This window comes from Antechinus flavipes, chromosome 5 (genome assembly GCF_016432865.1).
Source record: "Antechinus flavipes isolate AdamAnt ecotype Samford, QLD, Australia chromosome 5, AdamAnt_v2, whole genome shotgun sequence".
In the NCBI taxonomy this organism is placed as follows: Eukaryota; Metazoa; Chordata; class Mammalia; order Dasyuromorphia; family Dasyuridae; genus Antechinus; species Antechinus flavipes.
Window position 1 is genome coordinate 248149351 of NC_067402.1, and position 23537 is coordinate 248172887.

Sequence of the window (23537 nt, forward strand, 5' to 3'; positions counted from 1 at the left end):
AATAGATTAGTGGATCAGTGGAAAAGGCTAGGCTCACAAGACAGAATAGTCAATTATAGCAATCTAGTGTTTGACAAACCCAAAGCCCCTAACTTCTGGGAAAAGAATTCAATATTTGATAAAAACTGCTGGGATAATTGGAAATTAGTATGGCAGAAATTAGGCATGGACCCACACTTAACACCATATACCAAGATAAGATCAAAATGGGTCTATGACCTAGGCATAAAGAACGAGACTATAAATAAATTAGAGGAACATAGAATAGTTTATCTCTCAGACTTGTGGAGGAGAAAGAAATTTGTGACCAAAGATGAACTAGAGACCATTACTGATCACAGAATAGAAAATTTCGATTACATCAAATTAAAAAGCCTTTGTACAAATAAAACTAATGCAAACAAGATTAGAAGGGAAGCAACAAACTGGGAAAACATTTTCACAGTTAAAGGTTCTGATAAAGGCCTCATTTCCAAAATATATAGAGAACTGACTCAAATTTATAAGAAATCAAGCCATTCTCCAATTGATAAATGGTCAAAGGATATGAACAGACAATTTTCAGAGGATGAGATTGAAACTATTACCACTCATATGAAAGAGTGTTCCAAATCATTATTGATCAGAGAAATGCAAATTAAGACAACTCTGAGATACCACTACACACCTGTCAGATTGGCTAAGATGACAGGAAAAAATAATGATGAATGTTGGAGGGGATGCGGGAAAACTGGGACACTAATGCATTGTTGGTGGAGTTGTGAACGAATCCAACCATTCTGGAGAGCAATCTGGTAACATTCCTTATATTATAAGTGCAAGGATGTTCTCAGGGGTATGGTGGTTTTGCTCATTTGGCTAAAAAATATTTTGGTGGGGTGTGTGTGTCTGTGAGTTGTGCAGATGATTGACCTCTGGAGCTCAAGCAGGGAAATTTACAAAGAGCAATGGAGGAAAAAGGTAGAGGGAAGAGAGGAAAGGATTTAAAAGTGAGTGAAAGGAAATGGTATCTAAAGACATTTTGTTCACATTTATTTTAATCCTTATGTCATTTTTATTCTTTCTGGTTAACTCTTCTAATATTACTCTCTGACCTTGGCAGGATTGGGAATGAGAAGTGAGAAAAGGCAACTCGGGCGAAAGTCAAGTGGAAGAAAAAATATCTTACTTGTGATTGCTGTACCAACGGCAGTTAAAATGCTAAACTGGCTTCACCTTTGCCCTTTATCTCATGGTTGCTCAGATCAATATAAAATTATAAAGCACCTCAGGCAACCCCTACAAGGATTGTTTTAGATCCATTTTGATTCATTTAAAAGCCTGAAGCAGAAATTTTTTATCTGCTGAAATACAGCAAACTAAAATCATCCAATCACTTTTAAATATAATTTATTATTTCCACAAAATTAAGGGGCTTTTGCCAGAAAAAGTCTCTTCTTCCCTTTTTTCTATCATTTATCTATCTATCATCATAATAGCTATCATTTTTATAGGGCTTTAAGGCTTGCTAAGTACTTTACAAGTATCTCTTTGATCCTTACCACAATGTGAAGTAGGTAATATTATTAGCCACATTTTACAGATGAGGAACCTGAGAAAGATGAAGGTCAAATGACTTGCCCAGAATAACATATCCATGGAAGGTAGGATTTGAACTCAGATCTTACTGACTACTGGTCTAGTAGTATAATTTTAAAAAACGATTTTTCTAATAATGCACATACATGCATGCTTATACACATGTTTATACACATACATAGGCACACACAAATATATGTATCTACACATACATATACATACTTGTGTGTAAGACAACTAGTGGTGCAGTGAATGGAACCCTGGCCTTGATTCAGGAAAGCTTGAGTAAGATGTGGCCTTACTTACTAGCTGTGTGACCCTGGGCAAATCACTTAAGTAGATTGGCCTCTATTATTTCATCTGTAAAATGAGCTAGGGAGGGAAATGACAAAACTACTCCATTTCCTCTAATAAGAAAACCCCAAATGGGGTCAAGAGGAGTTGGACATTACTGAAATATAACTAAATATTATGTTTTCTATAGAAATTATTTTCTAGGATTTGTATTTACGTTAGTTATTGAAATGAAAAAATTATTAGCAAACACTTTTCATATAATATCTCACTGCATTATTATCTCTTATTTTCTTTGATTCATACAAAATAAACTATTTGATTGTGGATTTCATACTATTAATATATAATATGTTTTCTGTTTCCTATCTTTCTTTATGGGACATATCCTCCTTTTATATCTTCCTTTATTCATATTAAAAAGCAACTCAAACTCATAAAGATTAGAATTCTTTCGATATTGTCTTTTTCAATCCCTGTTGAAAAGAATGCTGTGACTTGTATTCTCAAAGTTTTCAGGATGATTATTGACACAAGGATTGCTGTACTAGATCTGATCCACATCCCATATGTACTAGTCTTTATTAATAGAGGTTTCCAAGTAATGTATTAAATGAAGGGGTGTGTGTGTGTATGCATTCCTTTTTGATATCAACTTTAAGGCTTATGAATATATCCTTTATCCTTTAGGATCTACGTATATAGTTAATCATCAATTTGTCAGAATACTTTTTCAATCTCTTTACATCCATTCAGGCACAAATTCTAAGGGTTGATCATCACTCAAACCTTATTTCCTGTTCTGTGAAATGGTTATTTCTTTTATTTTTTTCCAAATGTAGCTTGTTCAACTTTTAAAGGATAATTCCCTTGTCCTAACATTTGTGGATTTTCCATTTATGTTTCCTCTTGGCCTTTATTTTTCATTCATCCATCCATTATTTATTAAGTTTTCACTGTATTTGGATCACTGTGATCGGTACTCTGGGAATTTACAGAGTTTTGCTAATGACTCAATCTAATACAGAGACAATATTTGAGGATAAGTACATCATAGAGTGGTAAAATAATTGGGTTATATAGAGCTTGACTCTAAAAGCTTCATGGGAGAATTTGTATTTGAGGTGGATTGTAAAAGAAAGGGCAAAGAGAGGAAAGGCTGTCCAGAAGTAGAGAATATCTTGGACAAAAGTTCAAAGATGGGAGAGTGCAAGATAGATTCATGGGAGAAAGGGATGGAATAAAAAGAAGTGAACATATGAGTGATACTATTCTGCCTTGGTTGGGACTTTTAGTTCATTGAGAGTAATATGAGATAAAAATTGGCAATTTCAACATATAAAAAAAGCTTTTTGAACCATGGAATTTTTTTAAAATAGTATTTTATTTTTCCAAATACATGCAAAGATAGTTTTCAACATTTGCTGTTGCAAAACCTTGTGTTCCGAATTTTTCTTCCTCTTTAACCTTTCCCTCTTCCTCAAGAGAGCAAGCAATCGAATATCAATGAAACATGTGCAATTCTTCTAAATATATTTCCATTTGTCATGCTGTAAAGGAAAAATATTCTGAAAAGGGAATAAAAACACATACACACACAAAATCTATCAAACAACAAAAAGTTGAAAATATTATATTTTGATCCACATCTTTCTTTGGATGCAAATGGCACTTTCTATCACAAGTTGAAATTATCCTGAATCACCTCATTGTTGAAAAGAGCCAAATCTATCACAATTGATCATCATATAATCTTCTTATTACTATGTATAGTGTTTTCTTGGTTCTGCTCACTCCATTCATATCAGTTTATGTAAGTCTGTCCAGACTTTTCTGAAATCAGCCTGCTCATCATTTCTCATAATACAGTAATATTCCATTACATTCATATATCATAACTTCTTTAGCCATTCCCCAACCAATGGGCATCCACTCAATTTCCAGTTCCTTACCACTATAAAAAAGGGCTGCTACACACACTTTTGTACATGTAGGTCCTTGTCTCTCTTGAACCATGGAATTTTTTAACCAATGTCAATTAAACAAGTTAGGTTACTCTGTAAATGGTATGAAATTTGGATTGGTGGAAAAAAGATGTGAAAAGAAGGACTGCAGAGAATACATTGCAATAAAATAGGCAAATGGTAATGAGGGCTTGTGCAAGGGTAGTAGCGGGGAACTATCGATAGGGGGTAATAGATGTCAGAAATATTGTTGTCATACCAGGCCTGGTATTATGTTGCTTCTGAAAGTTTGAAAGACTTCAGGACTCAGGCCATCTCCAAATCAAGTTAAAGGCATTTATTAAAATTTATGCAATGAATTGGTTAGCCTCCATGAAGCAGTTAACAGCATAGCAAAGCAAAGCAACAACAAAAAAAGAATAAGTAATTCTGATATATAAGATATGTAAATTCTGAGGTTACAGGAGAAGTTTGCTAACATGGGAAGTTTCTAAAGCTTTGATGAAACTAAATGCAATTACACAGAATGCATACAAAAAAGCCAACTCAAGAGGTATTAATGTATGCTAATGATTTTATAATTAGCATAGGTTTTCCTAAGGACATCAAAGAAGGGGAATCCTGCAGGTGACATGTCAGAGGAAACACTTATTGAGGTTTGTGCTCATTGGCTGATTTTTATGATATGTCTAAACCAGATGATATGGTCAGCAGGATATGCTGACCTGCTTATTGCTAGAGTGATTTCTATGGTGTTTGGACTTGGGGACAACGATCCTATCAATATTGTACAGGTGGGATCTACAAGAATTGGAGGATGTTATTGATAGATTTTATGAAGACCCGAGGCTTTCAGTGGCCAGCAGCCTCAATATATGAGTCACCATTGCAAGCTAATTTGATCCTGGTGACAGTAAGAGAGTCAGATTTTCCAGGAACAATAGTTTTGTTGTACTCTGCCCTAATGAGGTCTCCTCTGAACTATTGTGTTCATTCCTGGGCACTACACTGATAAGCTGGAGAATGTCCAGAGCAGGGCATCCAGAATGGTCAGGTATCTTGAGTCCATGTCACATGAGGATAAGCTGAAGGAAAGGAGGAAAAGAGAATTTTCAAAGAGGACATTATTAATGTCCTTAAGTTTTTTAATGGTTATCATGAGAAGGAAAGATTATATTGTTTTATGTGACCCCTGAGGACAGAATTTGGAGCAATAAGTGGAAGGTACAAAGATGCCCATTTGGGTTTGAGGTCAGGCAACTTTCTAATAATTAGTGTTGTCTAAAAGTGGACTGAGGTGCCTCAAGTGGTGTTATTTTTCATCTTTTTCTGTCATCAAGCAGAGGGTAGATGCCATGTAGATGGGTCAAGTATTGTGTAGATTACTTTCAAGAATGGATTCTTTTACCTAATCCTCAGGATCTCATGAACTATGATTTGAATGATTCCAAGGAAGAAAAGAAATCCAATCATTTTAGATTTGCCTCTTCCAGTTGTCAACTGCTCTATCCACACCCCTCTCTTCTTTCCTTCCATGGTTCTGTCTCTTTTCAAAAAAGTTTTAGTTGACTCCTCCTGGACCTTTCCTAGTTCTACTGTGCATTTTTTAAGGTGTAGTAGAACAGAACCATGTATTATAAATTTGCAAGCTGCTGTTGTATCAGTTTTTTTAAAGAAGGGAATAAGCAAAAAAAAAAAAGTTTTTTAATACCTTCTTTGATATTTGTTAACATTTTTGATGTTTCTTCAGAGGCAGAACTCATTTAGCAAATTGTCTCAAGACAAAATGTCTATAATAATATTTCAATTGATTTCATAGATGTGACCAATAGCAAAGAGTTCATCTTTCAACATATTGCTTTGGGCTTTGCTATACCTAAAGTCGTTTTTTTCTTTCTTGCTTCCTAGTTTAAAAAATACTGCATTTCTTGGTTTTCACTTTTGAAATATAATTGCTTTCAGTATTAAGGCTGTCCAAGACGGACTGCATCAAGATAATGGTTAATTAGGGGACTTTTCTGATAATGCATCATTAATAGCTAATTTTTAAATTGACATACATAGGCAGCATAGTACAGTGGATAGAGAGCTGGTTTAAAACTCAGAGGTCCCTCTACTGGAACATACAGACTTCTTGTCAACAATCAATTCACTTTAACTCTCAATGTTTTATATACTTTTCTAAGACTAGAAATAGAAGAAAAGGTACCAATCTGCATCATGCAAGAAATTCCTTCAACCAGATATTCTCTTGGCCAGTGAAATTATATTTCCAGTAACTATCCTAATTGATGATTCCTTACATTTTTGTATAACTCTTGAATTATCTTAGGAAGATCCTGATGATCACTTGGCAGGCACCAGACACTCCTCCTTTCTTAAGAAAGCTAAACTGCCAAGTATTCAATCCCTACTGCCAAGAGTGCAATTTTGATGGACTGCCTGCTTTGTTTGAATGTATGCTTGCCTAAAAGACTATTTTATGTAGAACTCATGCAAAGCAAGAACTCATATGATGGTCAAAAGAAATAATACAAGGACACTTGCAAAATCCCTAAAGAACTTGGGAATTAATTGTGAGACATGGGAGACACTGGCACAGGACTACCTAGCATGAAATGCTTTATCAAAGAAAGTGCTGTGTTCTGTGAGAAAAACAGAATTGAAGAATCTCAAAAGAAATGTGAAATGCCCAAATTTAGAGGATTTATCCCAATTGTCCAAATGGACTATTTGTGCCCAACTTTTGCTAGAGCTCATTTTGGTCTGATCAATCACAGTCTTACATACTAACTTGATCCTAACATGATGATATCATTTTTGTCCTCTTCAAGATTGAAGGATAACAACCAATTCACCAGTATAATTTATCATAATGAACATATGTTAAGGGACAGATCAATTCTCCAAGAGCCTCCACAGCTGTGGATCATAACATCTGAAGGAATTACAAGGCAGACTCGGCTGACATAAGTGTTATGGACTGGAATGAGATAAATTGGAGGCAGAAGGAAGAGGAGAGAAGTCAAGCAATGCAACTGCCTCTCAGTCAGAGAGGTCAGAGAATAGCAACTGACTTACAGTCTCCTTGTATCATCCTCTCACAAGAGGAGATCCATTCTGCAGGTCTGGGTTGTATCTCCAACAGCCCCTATCAGGTAGCTCCCGTGTATTCCAACAGCTCTCCTGTATTTCAACAAATATACCTTTCCTACTTTTCATATATAACAAGCTTTCCCTTGTAGTAAAGATTATAATATGCTTACACTCCTTTTTGATACAAAAAAGTATTGTAGTACTTTTTAACTCTCCTGAACTTTCTCTATAATACTTCATTTATTCATTCAATAAACATTTATTAAACACCTATGTTCCAGGCATTGTGTGAAGCCCCCCAAACCGCTTTAGCTTGGAAGCTCACTCCATTGCTGGAATTCAAACACTGCAAGTGCTCCCTGCTTCTGTGGTCTTTTTTCAATTGGTTGATTCCTCCCAGATTCCTCCTCTCTTCCTATCCTTTTCAGCTCCTTTTCATATACTGACTTCCTCTATTAGAATGCAAACTCCTTGGAAGCAGGTGTTCTCTTTCTGTATTTATATTCCTAGTTCTTGGCATATGTTGTCCAGTTATTTTCAATTTTGTCTGACTCTTCATGACCCTATTTGATGTTTTCTTAGCAAAGATACTGGAATAATTTTCCCATTTCCTTCTCCTGCTCATTTTAAAGATAAGGAAACTGAAGTAATCTGAGTTAAATGACTTGTTCAGGGTCACACAACTAGTAAGTATTTAAGGCCAGGCTTGAATTCACAAAGATAATTCTTCCTGACTCCAGCCTGAGCATTCTATATACTGTGCACCTAGCAACATATGGTTAGCACTTAACACATGCTTCTTGATTTGATGAAACATGTAAGAGACAGTTTAAATAACGATTTCTGCTAACCAAAACCAGATGAATGAGGATTAGATTAGAAACCCTCTTCATGTTAACCTAGAAAAAAGCGACATTAACCCAATGAAGATCACTTCAGTAACCAGAAACTGAATTGATTTGCACTCAATGAAATTAATATGTCCTCCGAGAAGCCTATCCCATCTTTGCCAAAATAAGGATTCCCACAAATTGGAATTCCAATCCTGTTCTCATTCTAATTCAAACTAAGAAGCAACCTAGAGTCTGAACAGGAAATGTAGGTTTTTCTTTCAAAAATTATTCCAATCATAAAACTGATGACTGATAAGGAATGAGATCAGTATACATATGTATACATGTATATATATATAATAAAGATTTATTTATAAATATAATCTATTATATTTTGTTCATATATGTGGTAAATTATATTTTTCCCTCCTTTTATATTTAGTTGGGCTATAGGAAATTTTATTGAAAACAAAAACTGCTGGGACTAAAGAAAGTTAAGAACAACTCCTTTATTGTATACTCAGTGACTCTGGTTGCATGATCAAAGGGAATTGTGTATGCTACATATTGGGAAAGTCACTGACGAATTGGAATGTGCCAGGGAGAGGGCAACAAGGCAGAGACTGATTATGTCAAAGGAGGACAGGATGAAGGAATTGTACGTGTGTGTGTTATTTTGGGAATAAATATGAAAACACTTAAAGGCTAGGACAAAGATATACAAAAGAACTCCATAAGGTAATCAAAAGAGAACACTATAAAATGTACATATACACACACACTGAATAAAGAATTTATCCATTTCAATGGGGCCTTTGGTCTTACTCAGCCATCTATCTGTCTATTCATGACTGAGTAGGCTGCTAACTTTGGACATCCTTTGGATCTTTGGCAATAAATTGTCTTTAGTAATCCCTGATTGACAATTTGCAGATACTATGAATATTATCTGTTGCAATTGTGATTTTTCTGAGTTTCTGTGTGCTGTGATTCACAGTTGTATGCAACAATAGAAGAATCTGTTTGTTGTGGGTTTTCAAGGTTGGTTGTGGGAACTTTTGATTTTATTAAGTCCATGAAACATGCCAGGGGCCTTACTCTAGATCTTTTTGTATTGTGTGAAAACTAATCAAGCATATAAATTGTCCATTGACTATCCCTTGATATAGCCATGAGATTGACCCAATTTCTTTGCTGATTAAAAATCTCTTTGGTAGTATCCTTTTCACAATATCTTTTAGATAGTTGAGACTGTGGTATTCTTTGCCTGATAGTCAGTGTTTTATTTTGAAAGCGAAGAAAAACAAGACTAATGGTGTCAGAATTTAGGCAGACCTGGAAGGGGCACTGAACAAAAGCATTTTCTTTGCTTAATAATAATAGTAATTCTTAACGCTTGTAAAATACTGCACAAATGTTATATCATTTTTTCCTCACTTCAACTCTGGGAAGAAAACTTCATTTTATTTAGAGATGAGGACCCTGTATTAAATTGAAATAAATTACTTGGGCCAGGGTCATACAACTAGTAAGTATCTGAAGTTGGATTTGTACTGAGGTCCTCCTGATTTGGGTCTGGCACTTTATCCACAATACCCTCTAGTTTCCTAGTTAAAGACTAAGGACTTGGGATTAGGTATTATTCCTTGATTCATGTTTATTTGGTTGCTTTTTGCCAGTGGTTATTAAGTTTATTATTTTAAAAAAGCAAATATGTTTCACTTGATAATTTTTAAGGTCTCATCTAACTCTGAGATTCTGTATCTCTGTTACTATAAAATATGACTAAAATATTCTTAAATGCAGAAAACAGAAGAGATGAATAAGAAATTTTAAAAATCACTTGTATGATGCAGAGTAAAGTAAGAATGATAAGCACTATGCATACATACATATGTATATATGTGTATACACACATATATTAATGGGATGGTGCTAAGATAAACCAAAGTAATACTAAATGAAGGCAATTGCTGTATAATTATAATGGCCAATCATGGCCCTGGGGAATAGGAAAGGCAGCCTCTAAATCCTTGTAATAAAAATATGTAGGATTATGTGTAATGACAATTTCACTTGCAGTCCCTTTGTCATTTGCTTTTGCTCCTCTGTTTTTCTGTTTTAAGGGAAGGCTGTAATAGTGGGGGAATGCCTGAAAATCAGTATGATATAAAAATCAAAGATGAGCAACAGGTGGTACTGTAGTACACCGAGTACCCAGCCTGAAGTCAAGGAGACTCATCTTCTGAATTCAAATCTGGCTTCCCAAGTTTCCCAAATGTCACTTAAACATTTTTGCCTCAATGTCCTCATCTGTAAAATAAGCCAGAGAAGGACATGGCAAACTACTCTAGTATCTTTACCCAAAACACCACAAGCAGCGGTGTGAATGGACATAACTAAAAATGACTGAATGACAACAATAACAACAAAATTAAAAGGCATTTTTAAAATGAATATAGTTAATGTTCCACTTTTATTATCTATTTTAACTTTTTTTTAGTTAAATCTGTATTTATTAATAGTTTGCCTAGTCCAGAAAATAAACTTATAGAAGGGTTGGGAATTGGGCATGATATTTCATTGGTGAAAGGAGTGCCTGCCAAAAGGATTTGTCTGCCAGATACAGGTGTATGCTTTCTCAATAATTTAACTAGCCCTTTATTATCATACCATATTGAAGTTGTGTTTATTTATAGAGATGTCGAGGAAAGAAAATGGCCTGCGATTTCATTAATATGGGGATATTCCAGATAAGAAAACGTATTCTGTGAATATAGGTTGGCACGACATCCAAACTTTTAAAATCTTAGAGATTTCCTTAAAGCCTTGAAAGATTGTCAACAAGTTAAGAAGATTTTGAGCCCTTATCATGATCTAAAGAATGGTCAAAAAACAATCCCACTTCTCATGGAGTTCACAATCTAATGAAAGAGACATTTTAAAATAACTATAATAACAGGATACATATATGATAAACTGGAAATAATCTCAAAAGAAAGGTACTGTAATTAATGAAGACTGGGAAAGACTTTTCATATGAGATGGGACTTTAGATGAGGCTTGAAGAAAGTCTGGGAAACTAGGAGGCAGAAAAGTGTAGGCCAGTATAGGTCAGAGTGGATATTTGAACCCAGGCCTTTCTGGTTTAAAAATTAGATCTCTATCCACTGCCTCACAGTGCCTCTAAAGCTAATAATAATAAGAGGGGTAAATGAGTAGCAAATGTTCCCATCATTTAGTTTTGTAATAATAATAAAGTAAAAAGATAGAGACATTATCTCTTACAACATAAGCAATCATAGTTTATAATAAATATGTTTAGAAATTTTATGTTCTTGAGGGATTAATTTTTAAACATAAATGTGACATTTTCTCACCTCTCAGCTTAACCAGCTGATGGTTGCCTATATACCTAAAATCTTTTTTTTCTGTTTAAACTTCTTTATATTGCCCAACCCAGTACAACTTTTCTTCATTATGTCAACCACAGAATGAGGATAGATAATAAATCTTTTTCCAGGCCCTTCTTATACTCAATCAATAATCAAGAGATTGTGGGAAAATGGCCAGATCTTACTGAAGCTATTTAATAAGACCCTCCCATCATTTTTCAGGTCTTTCCTTTCAAATTGCAGTCCATGGCATGATATTAACTGATAGTTTTTTGTCTGGAGATAATAAAGATTATGTGTTTCTCTGAAATGTATGGATTTTTACATGGCCTTCAAAATGGGAATTTTTGATCTTTTCAGAATGCGGTCTTTGATCACCCACAGTGAGATAAAGGTTTGTAAAATGACATTGAAATATCACAGTAAGGTTGTTGCATGAATATTGATATTCTAATGTGACTGTGGACAATGAAAAGTGGGGAAATTAATTTATCAGATGCCTTACGCATATACATTTGTTTATTCAAGAAATTATGTCAGACATTTGGCTACCAGGAAATGCTTTTATCTGGATACTTTGAACACAGGTGAATATAGTCTAATTGATAGGAACCTTAAAAAACGACGTGTAGCCTTTTAGTCAGATATTAACATGGAATGCACCAATTTCTAAAGAATGAAAAATTGCAATCACAGAAAGGACAGTGGAAGGACATATGATGAGTATTAATAGTCCATTGTTAGCAACAGAGGAATTCTGAAGAGCATGAGTAAAATATAGTACCTAAAAATTGGGGTGGAAAGAAAAAAAATGGGTTCTTCCTTCATCACAGGAAAAGAGGATGGATTGGACATAGAGCTAATTACTTAAATGATTTAAAATTCCCTTTAGTGATGTAATCAACTAAGCAAACAGTTACTAAGTTCCTGCTATGTATTGGACACTATGCTAGATGCTTAGGATATAAACACATGAGTGCTTGCCAATCCATTTAAGTATTTCCATGAGTCGGGCATAGATGCTCTTGGCTTCCTTTTATTCTGACATCACGAGCATTCATGTCTGTTATTTCTGACCCTAGCTATATGTTAACTTCTAGATTAGATAATTTTCAAGATTTCTTACCATTCTGATGGTCTCTAAGGCTATGAAAAGGTGAATACTGCTCTCCCTGTGTGAGACCTTGAGAAAATTAGGTTGCATAAAGGAAATGAAATAATTTCTTTCCCCTACTTTGTATTCCTTATTCATTTTTCTTTGCTGGCTACCCTTCCAAAGGTATTCTGATTCTTTTGTTCTTAATGCCTTTTTTAAAGATACTGATAAAGGGGGGACTAGAAGGAAGCTAGCTATTTAGAAAGGAAAAATGCCATCAGAAAACATTTAATTTCTGTGGTTTTCTTGTCATTTAAAAACTTTTTTTCACATATGATCTTGTTTTTTCCATATATGATCTTGTTTTTTCCATATATGACTCTTTTAAATTGGTATAACAAGTTTGTTCCCATTTTACAGTTGTGATGATATGGGCAAATGTGGGTAGAAATAGCATGGCTTTTGTGAGCATAGTTTAAGATTTGCAGGTTCAATGAGGTTTAAAAACAATTTACAGTATAATTTAGAGCGAGAAAGAAAGAATGAGAGCGAGAGCAAAAGAGAGAGAGAGAGAGAGAGAGAGAGAGAGACAGAGAGAGAGAGAGAGAGAGAGAGACAGAGACAGAGAGGGAGGGAGAGCACAAAAGCATAGGAAAAAAATTGGAATTTTGGTGGACTGAAAATCTATTTAATTTATATATACACACATATATATTTGTTAAGTGTGAACATGGGCAACTCTCTTGATTTCTCTAAGTCTCAGTTTCTCAAATGGAAATAATACTCCACATTTGAGATACTTCACAGAGTTATTTTTATAATCAAAGCAGACACTATATATATGTAAGGCACTTTTCAAAAGTTTAAAATGTTTTACAGACATATTAATAAATACACTATAATAGAAAAAGAACATGCAAACACAGCAATAATGAACATTATTTAGCTATTTAAATTTTCTTTATAATGGATTTTTATAAAGGAGAAACTAGATAAAATTAATATTGCTATTGATATCTCTGTGAATTATGTACTTTGTGAATTGTCATAATTGTTAGAATTACTGACTCAAGATGATCAATATTCAAATCTCACCTCAAATGCTTACTAGTTATGTATGTGACCCTTTGCAAATGACTTTACCTTTCTGGACCTTAGATTCATCATTAATAAAATGAAAGAGTTGGCCATGACTTCTGAACTGTAACCCTGGGTTCTTTGAGATACAACAGAATATTTGAGAGCACAGGCCATGAAAACAACTAAAGGCATTGTCTTTGCAACCATTGATTTAAGAAAGCATTTTTGAAGAAGTGCTATATTTTTTTCTCCCTAGATATGACTAAATGCTTTTAGAGAAAAGCTATTTATGAGTTATTAACATCAAATTAATCAGGGTTTTGGGCCAAAAGGGAATTTCTCTGGAGGATGAAATAATTAGCCACATACTAGAATGATAGATGAGAAAACTTTGGAAGAATAGTTCTTTGGTTTAAGTTGGAACCTGCACCTGTAAAGTATACTGGCAGGAGTTTTGAAATTGTTACTATTCTCATAGTGTTCCAGAGAATCAGGCTTCACATTAACCATATCATCCAGGCCAGAAAGTAGTTTTCAGGTTCCTGGGATGCTGCTTATGAGATTAGTCAAGATACCAAGTGTTGTTGGTAGGGAATAGAGGAAGAATATGTTCCCCAGTTTGAGTACAATGTTTTATTAGTGTTTCCTGAAGAGAGAAACAATTTTTGTAAGTGCAGAAAAAGGTCAATGGCTCTTTTTCACTCTGTGTGTATGTATATATGTGCTTTAAAGTTTAAATTTGCTTGATCGTGGTCCTAATTATTATTGTTTTGTTTTGTTTTTTTTTATGACAGTCATTGCTTTTAAAGTCCAGAACTGTGATTTCTGGTTATCTAAAAGTAGCTAAGTGGTAGATAGAGTGTGCTAGTCCTGGAGTCAGAAAGACATCTTCCTGAGTTCAAATCTGGCCCCAAACTCTTATTAGTTGTGTGACCCTGGATAAGTTATTTAAACCTGTTTGCCTCAATTTCCTTATCCTTAGCTGGAAAAGAAATTGGCAAACTATTATCTTTGCCAAGAAAACCCCAAATGGAGTCATGAAGAGTTAGACATGATTGAAATAAATGAAAAACAGGATACAGAGAAATTAAATGAATTAACCAGGATTATATAGCTACTGTGACTATGTATACCTGTATACAGATATACAGTCCAGTCATCTTCTTATCCACTATGCTATGCTACCCCTTCACCACTGCTTTTTAAACAAAAGATATAATCCTGAATCTAGGAGGACAAATTGCTTATATTTTGAATTTTTGAATGAGAGTCCACTCAATCAATTTTTACAGATTTTTTTTTAGTATTATTATTATAAGATCATTCTAAACTGTTAGATAATTAAGTAACAATAAAATCTAATTAATGAACTTAGTTTTTATTTCAAAATGCCAAGTTATTCATTTACTATTTTTCTTTTGATGTGAAAAAATTGCTTGTACATCAAATTAATAAAAAAAAACACTTGATGGAGATTTGCTAATAAAGTGCTGGCCATAGAACATAATCTAGTTTAAAACAAGCATGCCTTGAATCCTTTCTAAGATGGATTATAACTAGAAGTTCTAGAAATATTTCCCAACATTTTTCTTCTGTGATGGATTGCCTCTAGCATAATAAAAACAGGAGAAGGACACTAGGAAGCTCTTAAAGATTTTCCTATAGCACACCATGTCTTCACAATCACATAATTCACTGAGAGATACAGAGAATGTCATATCTCACTGTATACTATTTGTTAATTTCCCAAAACCTTTTGATGGAACAAAATTCAGTCTTAAAGGTTGTCCTCAAATCTTTTATTTTTTAAGTTAATATTTTTATTGTTTTAATTACATGAAAAGATAGTTTTCAACATTCATTTTTACAAGATTTTGAGTTCCAAATTTTTTTTCTCCCTTCCTCCCTTAACTCCTCCCTCTTCAAGACAGCAAGCAATCTGATACAGGTATATATATACAATAATTTAAAAATATTTCTATAAGGACTGTCCTCAGATCAAGTCTTCTGCATTGTCTGTTAATATCACACCAGTCTACAATGATTATTATATTTAGGTCTCTGGAGAAGGAGACATTTATGAAGTACCTAATATGGGTCAGGGAATGACGTTTTATACAATTATTTTTAAAATGTCATTTAATGATGATATTTATGGATGTGTTTCGACATTATCTGGGGCATATATCAAACAAAAATGTTTGTTGTTGTTTTAACCAGTGCCATGGAAGATGCCCCATGCAAAGAAGAAATAGAAAAAATGTTCTCTTGAAAAGACATGATTCTCTAAATGTTCCTGGTGATAAATGGCATTGAGCTAATTGTATGAAGAAACTATAGTGTCTACTAAATGGAATCTATAATAATTTAAAATAGATTGGCCTAATCATCTATGGTGGATGAAAAATACATCCCTAGTTGATGTATGGTGTGATAGGCAGCCCTCTGAATTAGTCTCTAAGTATGTATATATTTATGGGTTTTGGACATTGAAGATATATGATGAACTAGACCCAAATTTTAATAGAAAGATAGTACTAGTCTGGTTTGACAATTCTGCTTCATATGCAGCATTTCTTGTCTCTATACTTCCAGTCCTTAGCCCAATGTTTTATATGTGGCAGATGCTTGGTAAATGCTTGAATATTAAATGGAAAGTTGCTCAGTGCCTCAAACTCCCATCTTTTTAATGTTAGTCGGCTCCTACTGAAGCAAAATGGCTGTAAGTCATGGAACACTTTGATGTCATAAAAACTAACATTGCATGAGACCCCAAAGGCTTGAACACAATCCAGTGAAAACTTGTGTGTGAAAAATAGCATTAAAAACACAATATATACAACTACCCAACACATAATGGAGGATGAAGAATCAACTATATGAGCTTTCCTGCTTTAGAAATAGATCAAATTGACCCTGGGCAAATCATTAACCTCAATTGCCACAGCAAAACAAAACAAAACAAATGGAAAAAGAAATACCAAACAAGCAAAAAAAAAAAAAAATAGATCAACTTACCAATCAGCAACATGAGCAAAGCCAGTATAATGAATACTGTGCTGGACTTGGAATTGGGAAACCTTTCAGCTTTTTCAGTCATTTCTGACTCTTCATGACCCCCTTTGGAGTTTTCTTGGCAAAGATACTAGACTATTTGCCATTTCCATCTCCAATTCATTTTATAGGTGAGAAAACTAAGGCAAACAGGATTAAATGCCTTAGGAGTCAGGAAAATCTGAATTCAAATATTGCCTTAGACACAAGCAGTATGATTCCAGGCAATTTGCTTCAATTAATAATATCACCTACTTCTCAGGTTTGTTGTAAGAATCAAATGAAATAATATTTTATAGAGCACAGTGCCTGGCATATAGTAGGTACTTAATAAATGCTTCTTCCCTGCCCTATCATGTCTTGAAGCTCTTTTCCTAAAACATCCAAGCAAACTCTTTTATGAAGTACATCTGATAAAAAACATAATTAACATCAGGAATGCATGCTTTATCTTCAACCATATGATATTTTGCTCATTTTTTTTTATTTGAAGAGAGTTTTGTTGCTACTCTTGGCCATTTGGGAAGCATTCAATCCACTTACATAAGTGGTACAGGAGATGAAAATTTAAAAAACCTTACAAACTTTGGTTGGTTTTCATTTTGATTGTTTTTTTTTTTTTTGTTTGTTTGTTTGTTTGTTTTACTAGGGTGTGGTCAGGCCTACTGGAGGATATGCAGTAATGCTGAACTGGACCATGTCTTCTATATATGGACTGAAACCAGGAGAGGTAATTGTTATCGTTTTTAAATTTGTCTGTTGATATATTAAAAGTATGCATTTGGGTGTGCAGCTGGGTGGTACAGTGGCTAGAATCTTGGCCTGGGAGTCAGTAAGACTGGATTCAAATCCAATCTTAAACATTGCTAACTGTGTGATCCTAAGCAATTCACTTAAGTTTGATTACCTTTCTCTCAAAAAAAATCACAAACAAAATATCCATTTTCCATTATGTTTTGTTTCTACATCACCTGTCTTTCCTCTAATATGTTTCCATTCTCTCTGTTTCCAGAGAGCCATCCCTTATTACAGATAATTTTTTAATTATAAAGAAAAAGAAAAAAGAGAAAAAAATCAGCAAAACTAATCAATATATTAGACAAAAAAGCTAACAGTGACTATGTTACTGTCTAGGTTATTGGTTTGGGCAAGTTTTTTAAGCTTTCAGGCCTTAGCTGCTGCTTCTGTAAAATGAGAATAATAGTACTACCTTTTGTTATGAAGATAATTCAGGCTATCCCAAAAGCCTCAATTTTTTCATCTTAAAACTACATTAATGCTTGGGATCATAATGAATAATAATCAATAAATATCTATAAACATCAGTTACTATATACCAGGCATTGTGCTAAGAACTAAGAATGTTAAAAGAGATAAAAGACTGTCTTGAGTTACAATTTAATAGGGGAGACACAATTTAAAGAAATGTTTACAAAGCAAGTTATGTACAGGATAAATAGATGATTAACAGAAAGAGAGCACTAGAATTAAGAGGAGTTAGGGGAGACACCTTATAAAAGATGAGAGGAAGTCAGTAATCTGAGTGGGGGATTAGGGAAAGTTAGGAGACCAAAATGGTAGAGGAGAGTAAGATATAAAAAGACTGGACAGGTAGGAGGATTCTAGATTGAAGGACTTTGAATGACAAACAGAATATTTTATATTTTTTCCTGAATGCATTAAGAAGGTATTAGAATTTATTGGGAAGAAATAGTTTCTCATATCTCTTTTTTGGGTCTCTGTTGTTCTTTGATATTCTACAATATTTATTTTTAATTGTTCTGTGGATTTTTAAAAAATCATTGTTAGTAGTGATTTTTTTCATTGTTTTATTTTGCATTAATTCATGTATATCTTTACATGTTTCTCTAGATTCATCACATTCATTTTTTTACTCACAGCAGAATACTATGACATTATCATTCCCTAATTAATTGGCATTGATTTTGTTTCTTGATTTTTGTCACCACAAAAAATGGGACAATAAATATTTTGGGTTATATGGAGCCTTTCTTGGTATTAGTAACCTGGAGAAGTCATAGTGATTTTTCAAATCCAGAAAGCATGGAATATATTTGACTAAGTATTTCTGATGGTATCATTCTCTTATTTCCTAGGTTTGGTGGGCAGCTTCTGACCTAGGATGGGTCGTTGGGCATTCCTATATTTGTTATGGACCACTTTTGCATGGGAATACAACTGTTTTGTATGAGGTAATACATTCAGAATTACCATTAAATGTCATTAAATTTCATTCTTTAGAATTGTACAGTGTTTCAAAAGTCTTAGTACACTTTTAATTTATTAAATCTATTAAAACTTCATTAGGACATTTGGGACGCTGCAGATTATAATTGTCAAAAATAACAAAAATATAGAAATATTTATCTCCTGTCTTAATTGATGTGATCATACATGCACACACACACTCACATACACACACACATATACACATTACCTAAAAATAGAAGCCATATTCTTGTTTTATTTGTTCATGAAAATAAATTTATAGAGATGATAGAGATGTAATTGCAGTTGTTTTATTATTCAAAAGGAAGGGAATACTTCAGAATATCCAACTCTTCTGCCTAATTTCCCTTCATTAGAAAGGGTTAGATATTGAGTTCATGCCAGACCTATATATATCTTCTCCAATCACTATTTCTTATAAGATGTGTATATACAAATTAATTGACAATCATGTATATATATAACAATGTTATCTCTTCAATGTAGCAAGAATAAGGGTGATTTATGATAGAGTTGAGAATGGACTGAAAGGAAGCCCTGCCCAACCTTCACCAGATACTAATTTCTCTGATGAAGGAAAGTAATATATTAAAGCAGGAAGTTGCAACTCTGATCTTCTCAGAGAGAGGCTAGAATTAAGTCCATTTCCTTAAATATTATTAATCTAGGGAATATCTAGTGGTCTGTGATCTACTAAGTATCATATATTCTAGCAAAAATGTAATTTTCTTTGAGTGTGTATATGTGTGAGATTCTTTGTCTATGTATTTATGTTTGTATGTTGCACATTTTCCCAAATTAGGATCTGATATCTATGAATTTACTTATGATTTTAATAAATATTTTTAAAATTATCTATTTCCTTTGTAATCTTACATATTATTTTATTTTTTTAAAAAACATGATTCTGAGCAGGACTATCACAAAAAGAAGCCCTAAGTGAGATGGGTATTTGTTTGATCAACTAGTCCTTGAATTAAAAAACAAACAAACAAACAAAAAACAGAAACCTCATTATATTGCAGTTGTTTAACTTAACTGCACAGAATATAACATATACTTAACTGCCCTGTCCTCCCAAAGGATCTTGGTGGCCCTGGAATTGTATGTGCTTGTTCCTGATTCAAGGAAACATCTGGCAGTTTTCTATTTTACCCAAAGTTCTGACTTGCCAACAAGTCAGTAAGTGAAAAACATTTGATTCCATTGGCAACTACTTATAGAAACTTGGCAGTCAATGAAGGGACTTTGGCCAGATGGACTGACTGCCGTGCAATAATGAAGGTGACATGGTTGTTATAGTTAACACGAGGGAGGGGGAAATACATACATAAATACTTACATATATACATACATTCTATTTCTTGTTTTCTAGGTTTGGTAAGTAGTATATATGCGTATATCATATATATATATACATATACATATATATATGTACAATATAGACATGTAATTATGACATATATACATACATTCTATTTTCTTGTTTTCTAGGTTTGGTAAGTAGTATACATGCGTATATCATTCACATATATATATATATATGTACAATATAGACATGTAATTATGTGTAAACATTCTCAGTTCTGGTGAATTTTTGGCTTTGTGTCATTGTTCTTTGTTAATTATTTTTCCCTTTTGTTTGAATTTCAAACAAGAAATATTTCAGGGAAGATCCATTTTGGGAGAAGAGAACCTAAAAAGGATGAAATTACTGAAGAAATCTTACTTATTTTATTTTAGCAGATAAATTCAGCCTCTAACAGATAACTTTTAACTACATAGCATAGTGTTGGTTAATGGATGTACTTCTTCATCTAAAAATAATAGCTAATAATTACTAGCATTAATAAAGTACTTTAAGATAAGCATGGTGTTTTACGAACATTTTCTCATTTGAATCTCAATAGCAGGTGCTATGAATATCCCCCTTTTTCAGTTGAGGAAACTGAAGCAGTGATCTATTAAGATGACTTGACCTAGGTCATACAATTAGTAAGTGTCTGAATCAAGATTTGAACTCAGTTCCTATGATCCCAGGTCTTAGAGTTCCATTTCTCTAGCTATCTGTAGGAGCTTTATCTTTTGGGTTCTTTCTTTCTTAGGTCATCTTAACAGACTCAAAGTTTAGTAAGCATCATCATCTGTAATCATGGATCACTTGGGTGAACCAAATGGAGTATTTTTTTAATGTTTTATTTGGGTTGGCTTTGGGTGGTGTATTTTATGAATTAACTCAAAGAAAATGATAATAATGTAAAAAACAAAAAGAAAAAAATAAAGGGTGAGAAATTAAGAATATTTGTGTTCTTGGCTATATGTCATGGGGCTCTAGCTTAATACTTTTCAAAAGTCAGGATTTAAGATTTTTGTAACAGAACTATTTTTTCTGATCTTCTTTAATACTTCATGTGTTTGACTTTTTAAAAATCATTTTTCTTTTTTATATTATTAGAAAATGTGATGGGTTTCTTAGCTATAAAATATACTTTAATATGTTTAGCTTTTTTTAAAGGAACACATTTTATTTTACAGTGTTATTTTTAAAGGATTATTTTTCTACCAAAAGTGAAATTAAGAAATTAAGCAAACCTTTTAAAGAGATCTTTCCTTCATGACTCTTGTTAATATGTTAATATTTATAATAAGCAAAGGGCCTGTGTATATATGACTTTTTATAAACCTCCAAGCTAAGGAAGGGTTTAATTTTTTCTTAAAGCTTTTTATTTTCAAAATATAAACATGGACAATTTTTGACAATCACCCCTACAAAGGAAGGTTAACATTTCTAAATGAAATTTTATTCTGTTTCCCAGTGTAAAAAACATTCTTAGCTCATTGATCATACAAAAATAAACTATGCTAAATGTGATATAAACACATTGTTTTTTTAACCATTACTCTTTTATTAGTTTTCATAAATTCCTTTCAAACACAATATCTGCAGCATTAAGAAACTGTCTATCATATTCCTCTATCTTGGAATGATGCACTTAACAATTTCTTTACTTATAACAACTTAAAGCAGCATATTATTGCACACTAATTGGGAAAGCATGTTAGAAACACATGCCACTTTCAGTATTCCTGGGATCCCTCTTTTAACTTCCCACCATAATCACTTTGAGGCTGTAATAGCCTCTCACCCATCTGGGCTATTAAAATAGTTTTCTAATTGGTTACCTTGTCTCAGGACTCTCCCTTCTGCCAGATTGGTATCCCTAAAGTGCAGTTTGACTGTGTCATTCCTAAGCTCTAGAAGTTACTGAATATTTTAAATAAAAAGTAAGAGAAAATTATTATGCTATATTGCTTTTGGGTTAAAGTACAAATTCTTCTTTTGGTACTCCAAGCTCTTCACATTTCGAGTATAAACTATCTAACCCTTCAGGTTACTGCCATATTCCTCCTTACATATTCTTTGCTATAGTCACAATGTCTGAAAGTCTATTCCTGGTCATGATTATTATTTCATGTCTTTCAACAGGCTTTTCTTTAGCCTGGAATGTTTTTCCTGATCCTCGTTTCCTCTTAGAACCCCATATTGCCTATATGGACAACTCCAGTACCATCTTCTACACAAGACGTTTTTGAATTGCCCCACTTGATAGTGCTTCCTCCACCCACCCTTTTTCTCTGTATTTTTCTTCTTTAATTTACTTCTTTGTAAACAAATCGTGTATCTTCATTTAATAAAATGTAAGTATCTTAAAGGCATGCATTCTTATTTTGCTATTGATATCTTTGGTTTCCAGCATTGTGCCTAGGCATTTAATAATTATGTGTTCAATTAGCCAACAAACACATTCTTCTTTATTTTGTAACTTAACCCAAAAGATTTTTTTTAAATAATAGCTTTTTATTTTTCAAAGTATATACAAAGATAGTTTTCAACAATCACTCTCCAAAACCTTGTATTCCAATTTTTTCTCCCTCCCTTCCTTTCATTCCCCCCCCTTATTCATCAAGTAGTCCAATATAGGTTAAGAATATGCAATTCTTCTAAACAGATTTCTACACTTATCATATTGTGCAAGAAAAATCAGATCAAAAAGAAAAAAAAAACAAGCAAGCAAATAGGTGAAAATACTATGTTGTGATCCACATTTAGTTCCTTTAGTCCTCTTTCTGAATGCAGATGACGCTGTCACAAATATGTTGGAATAGGCCTGAATTACCTTATTCCTGAAAAGAGCCAAGTCTATCAGATTTAATCATCGCATAATCTTGTTGCTGTGTACAATGTTCTCTTGGTTCTTCTCACTTCATTAGCATCAGTTCATGTAAGTTTCCCCAGGCTCTTCTGAAATCAGCCTGCTGATCATTTCTTATAGAACAATAATATTCCATTACATTCATATACCATAACTTATTCAGCCTTTCCTCAACTGATGGGCATCCACTCAGTTTCTAGTTCTTTGCCACTACAAAAAGAACTGCTATAAACATTTGTGTATGTGTAGGTCTGTTAAGGAAAGGGCAGGTCAATTCTCTGAGAGCCTCCACAGCTGTGGAATGTGACACTTGAGGGAGTTGCAGAGCAGCCTTTACTGACACAGCCAGTTGCTTGTGGACTGGGAATGAAATAAATTGCAGGCAGAGGGGAGAGGAGAGAGGTCAGACAACTCAATAGCCTTTTAGTGGGGAGGTCAGAGAACAGCAACTGCCTCTGTCTCTTTGTATTATCATGATCTATTCACAAGAAGAGATAACAATTCCAGATACTGGTGTCTGGACTCTGGAAACCACAAGAGCAGCAGATAACATAGGTCCTTTTCCCTTTTTTGTGATCCAGTAGAAACATGGCTTAATGAAAGGGTGTTAGTTTTGATAGCCTTTTGGGCATAGGTCCAAATTGTTCTCCAGAATGATGGGATCAGTTCACAACTCCACCAAC

General features: G+C 33.6%; 1 protein-coding gene across 4 annotated transcripts in view; it reads left to right on the top strand.

Moving 5' to 3' along the window:
- ACSS3 (acyl-CoA synthetase short chain family member 3) overlaps window positions 1–23537 on the top strand; it is a 302555-nt gene that overhangs the window by 125290 nt on the left and 153728 nt on the right. For all 4 annotated transcript variants that reach the window (XM_051962868.1, XM_051962869.1, XM_051962871.1 and 1 more), the window contains 2 exons: window positions 17040–17120; window positions 18508–18603. In XM_051962868.1, the coding sequence (XP_051818828.1) occupies window positions 17040–17120; window positions 18508–18603 (177 nt within the window). The remainder of the gene's footprint in view (window positions 1–17039; window positions 17121–18507; window positions 18604–23537) is intronic.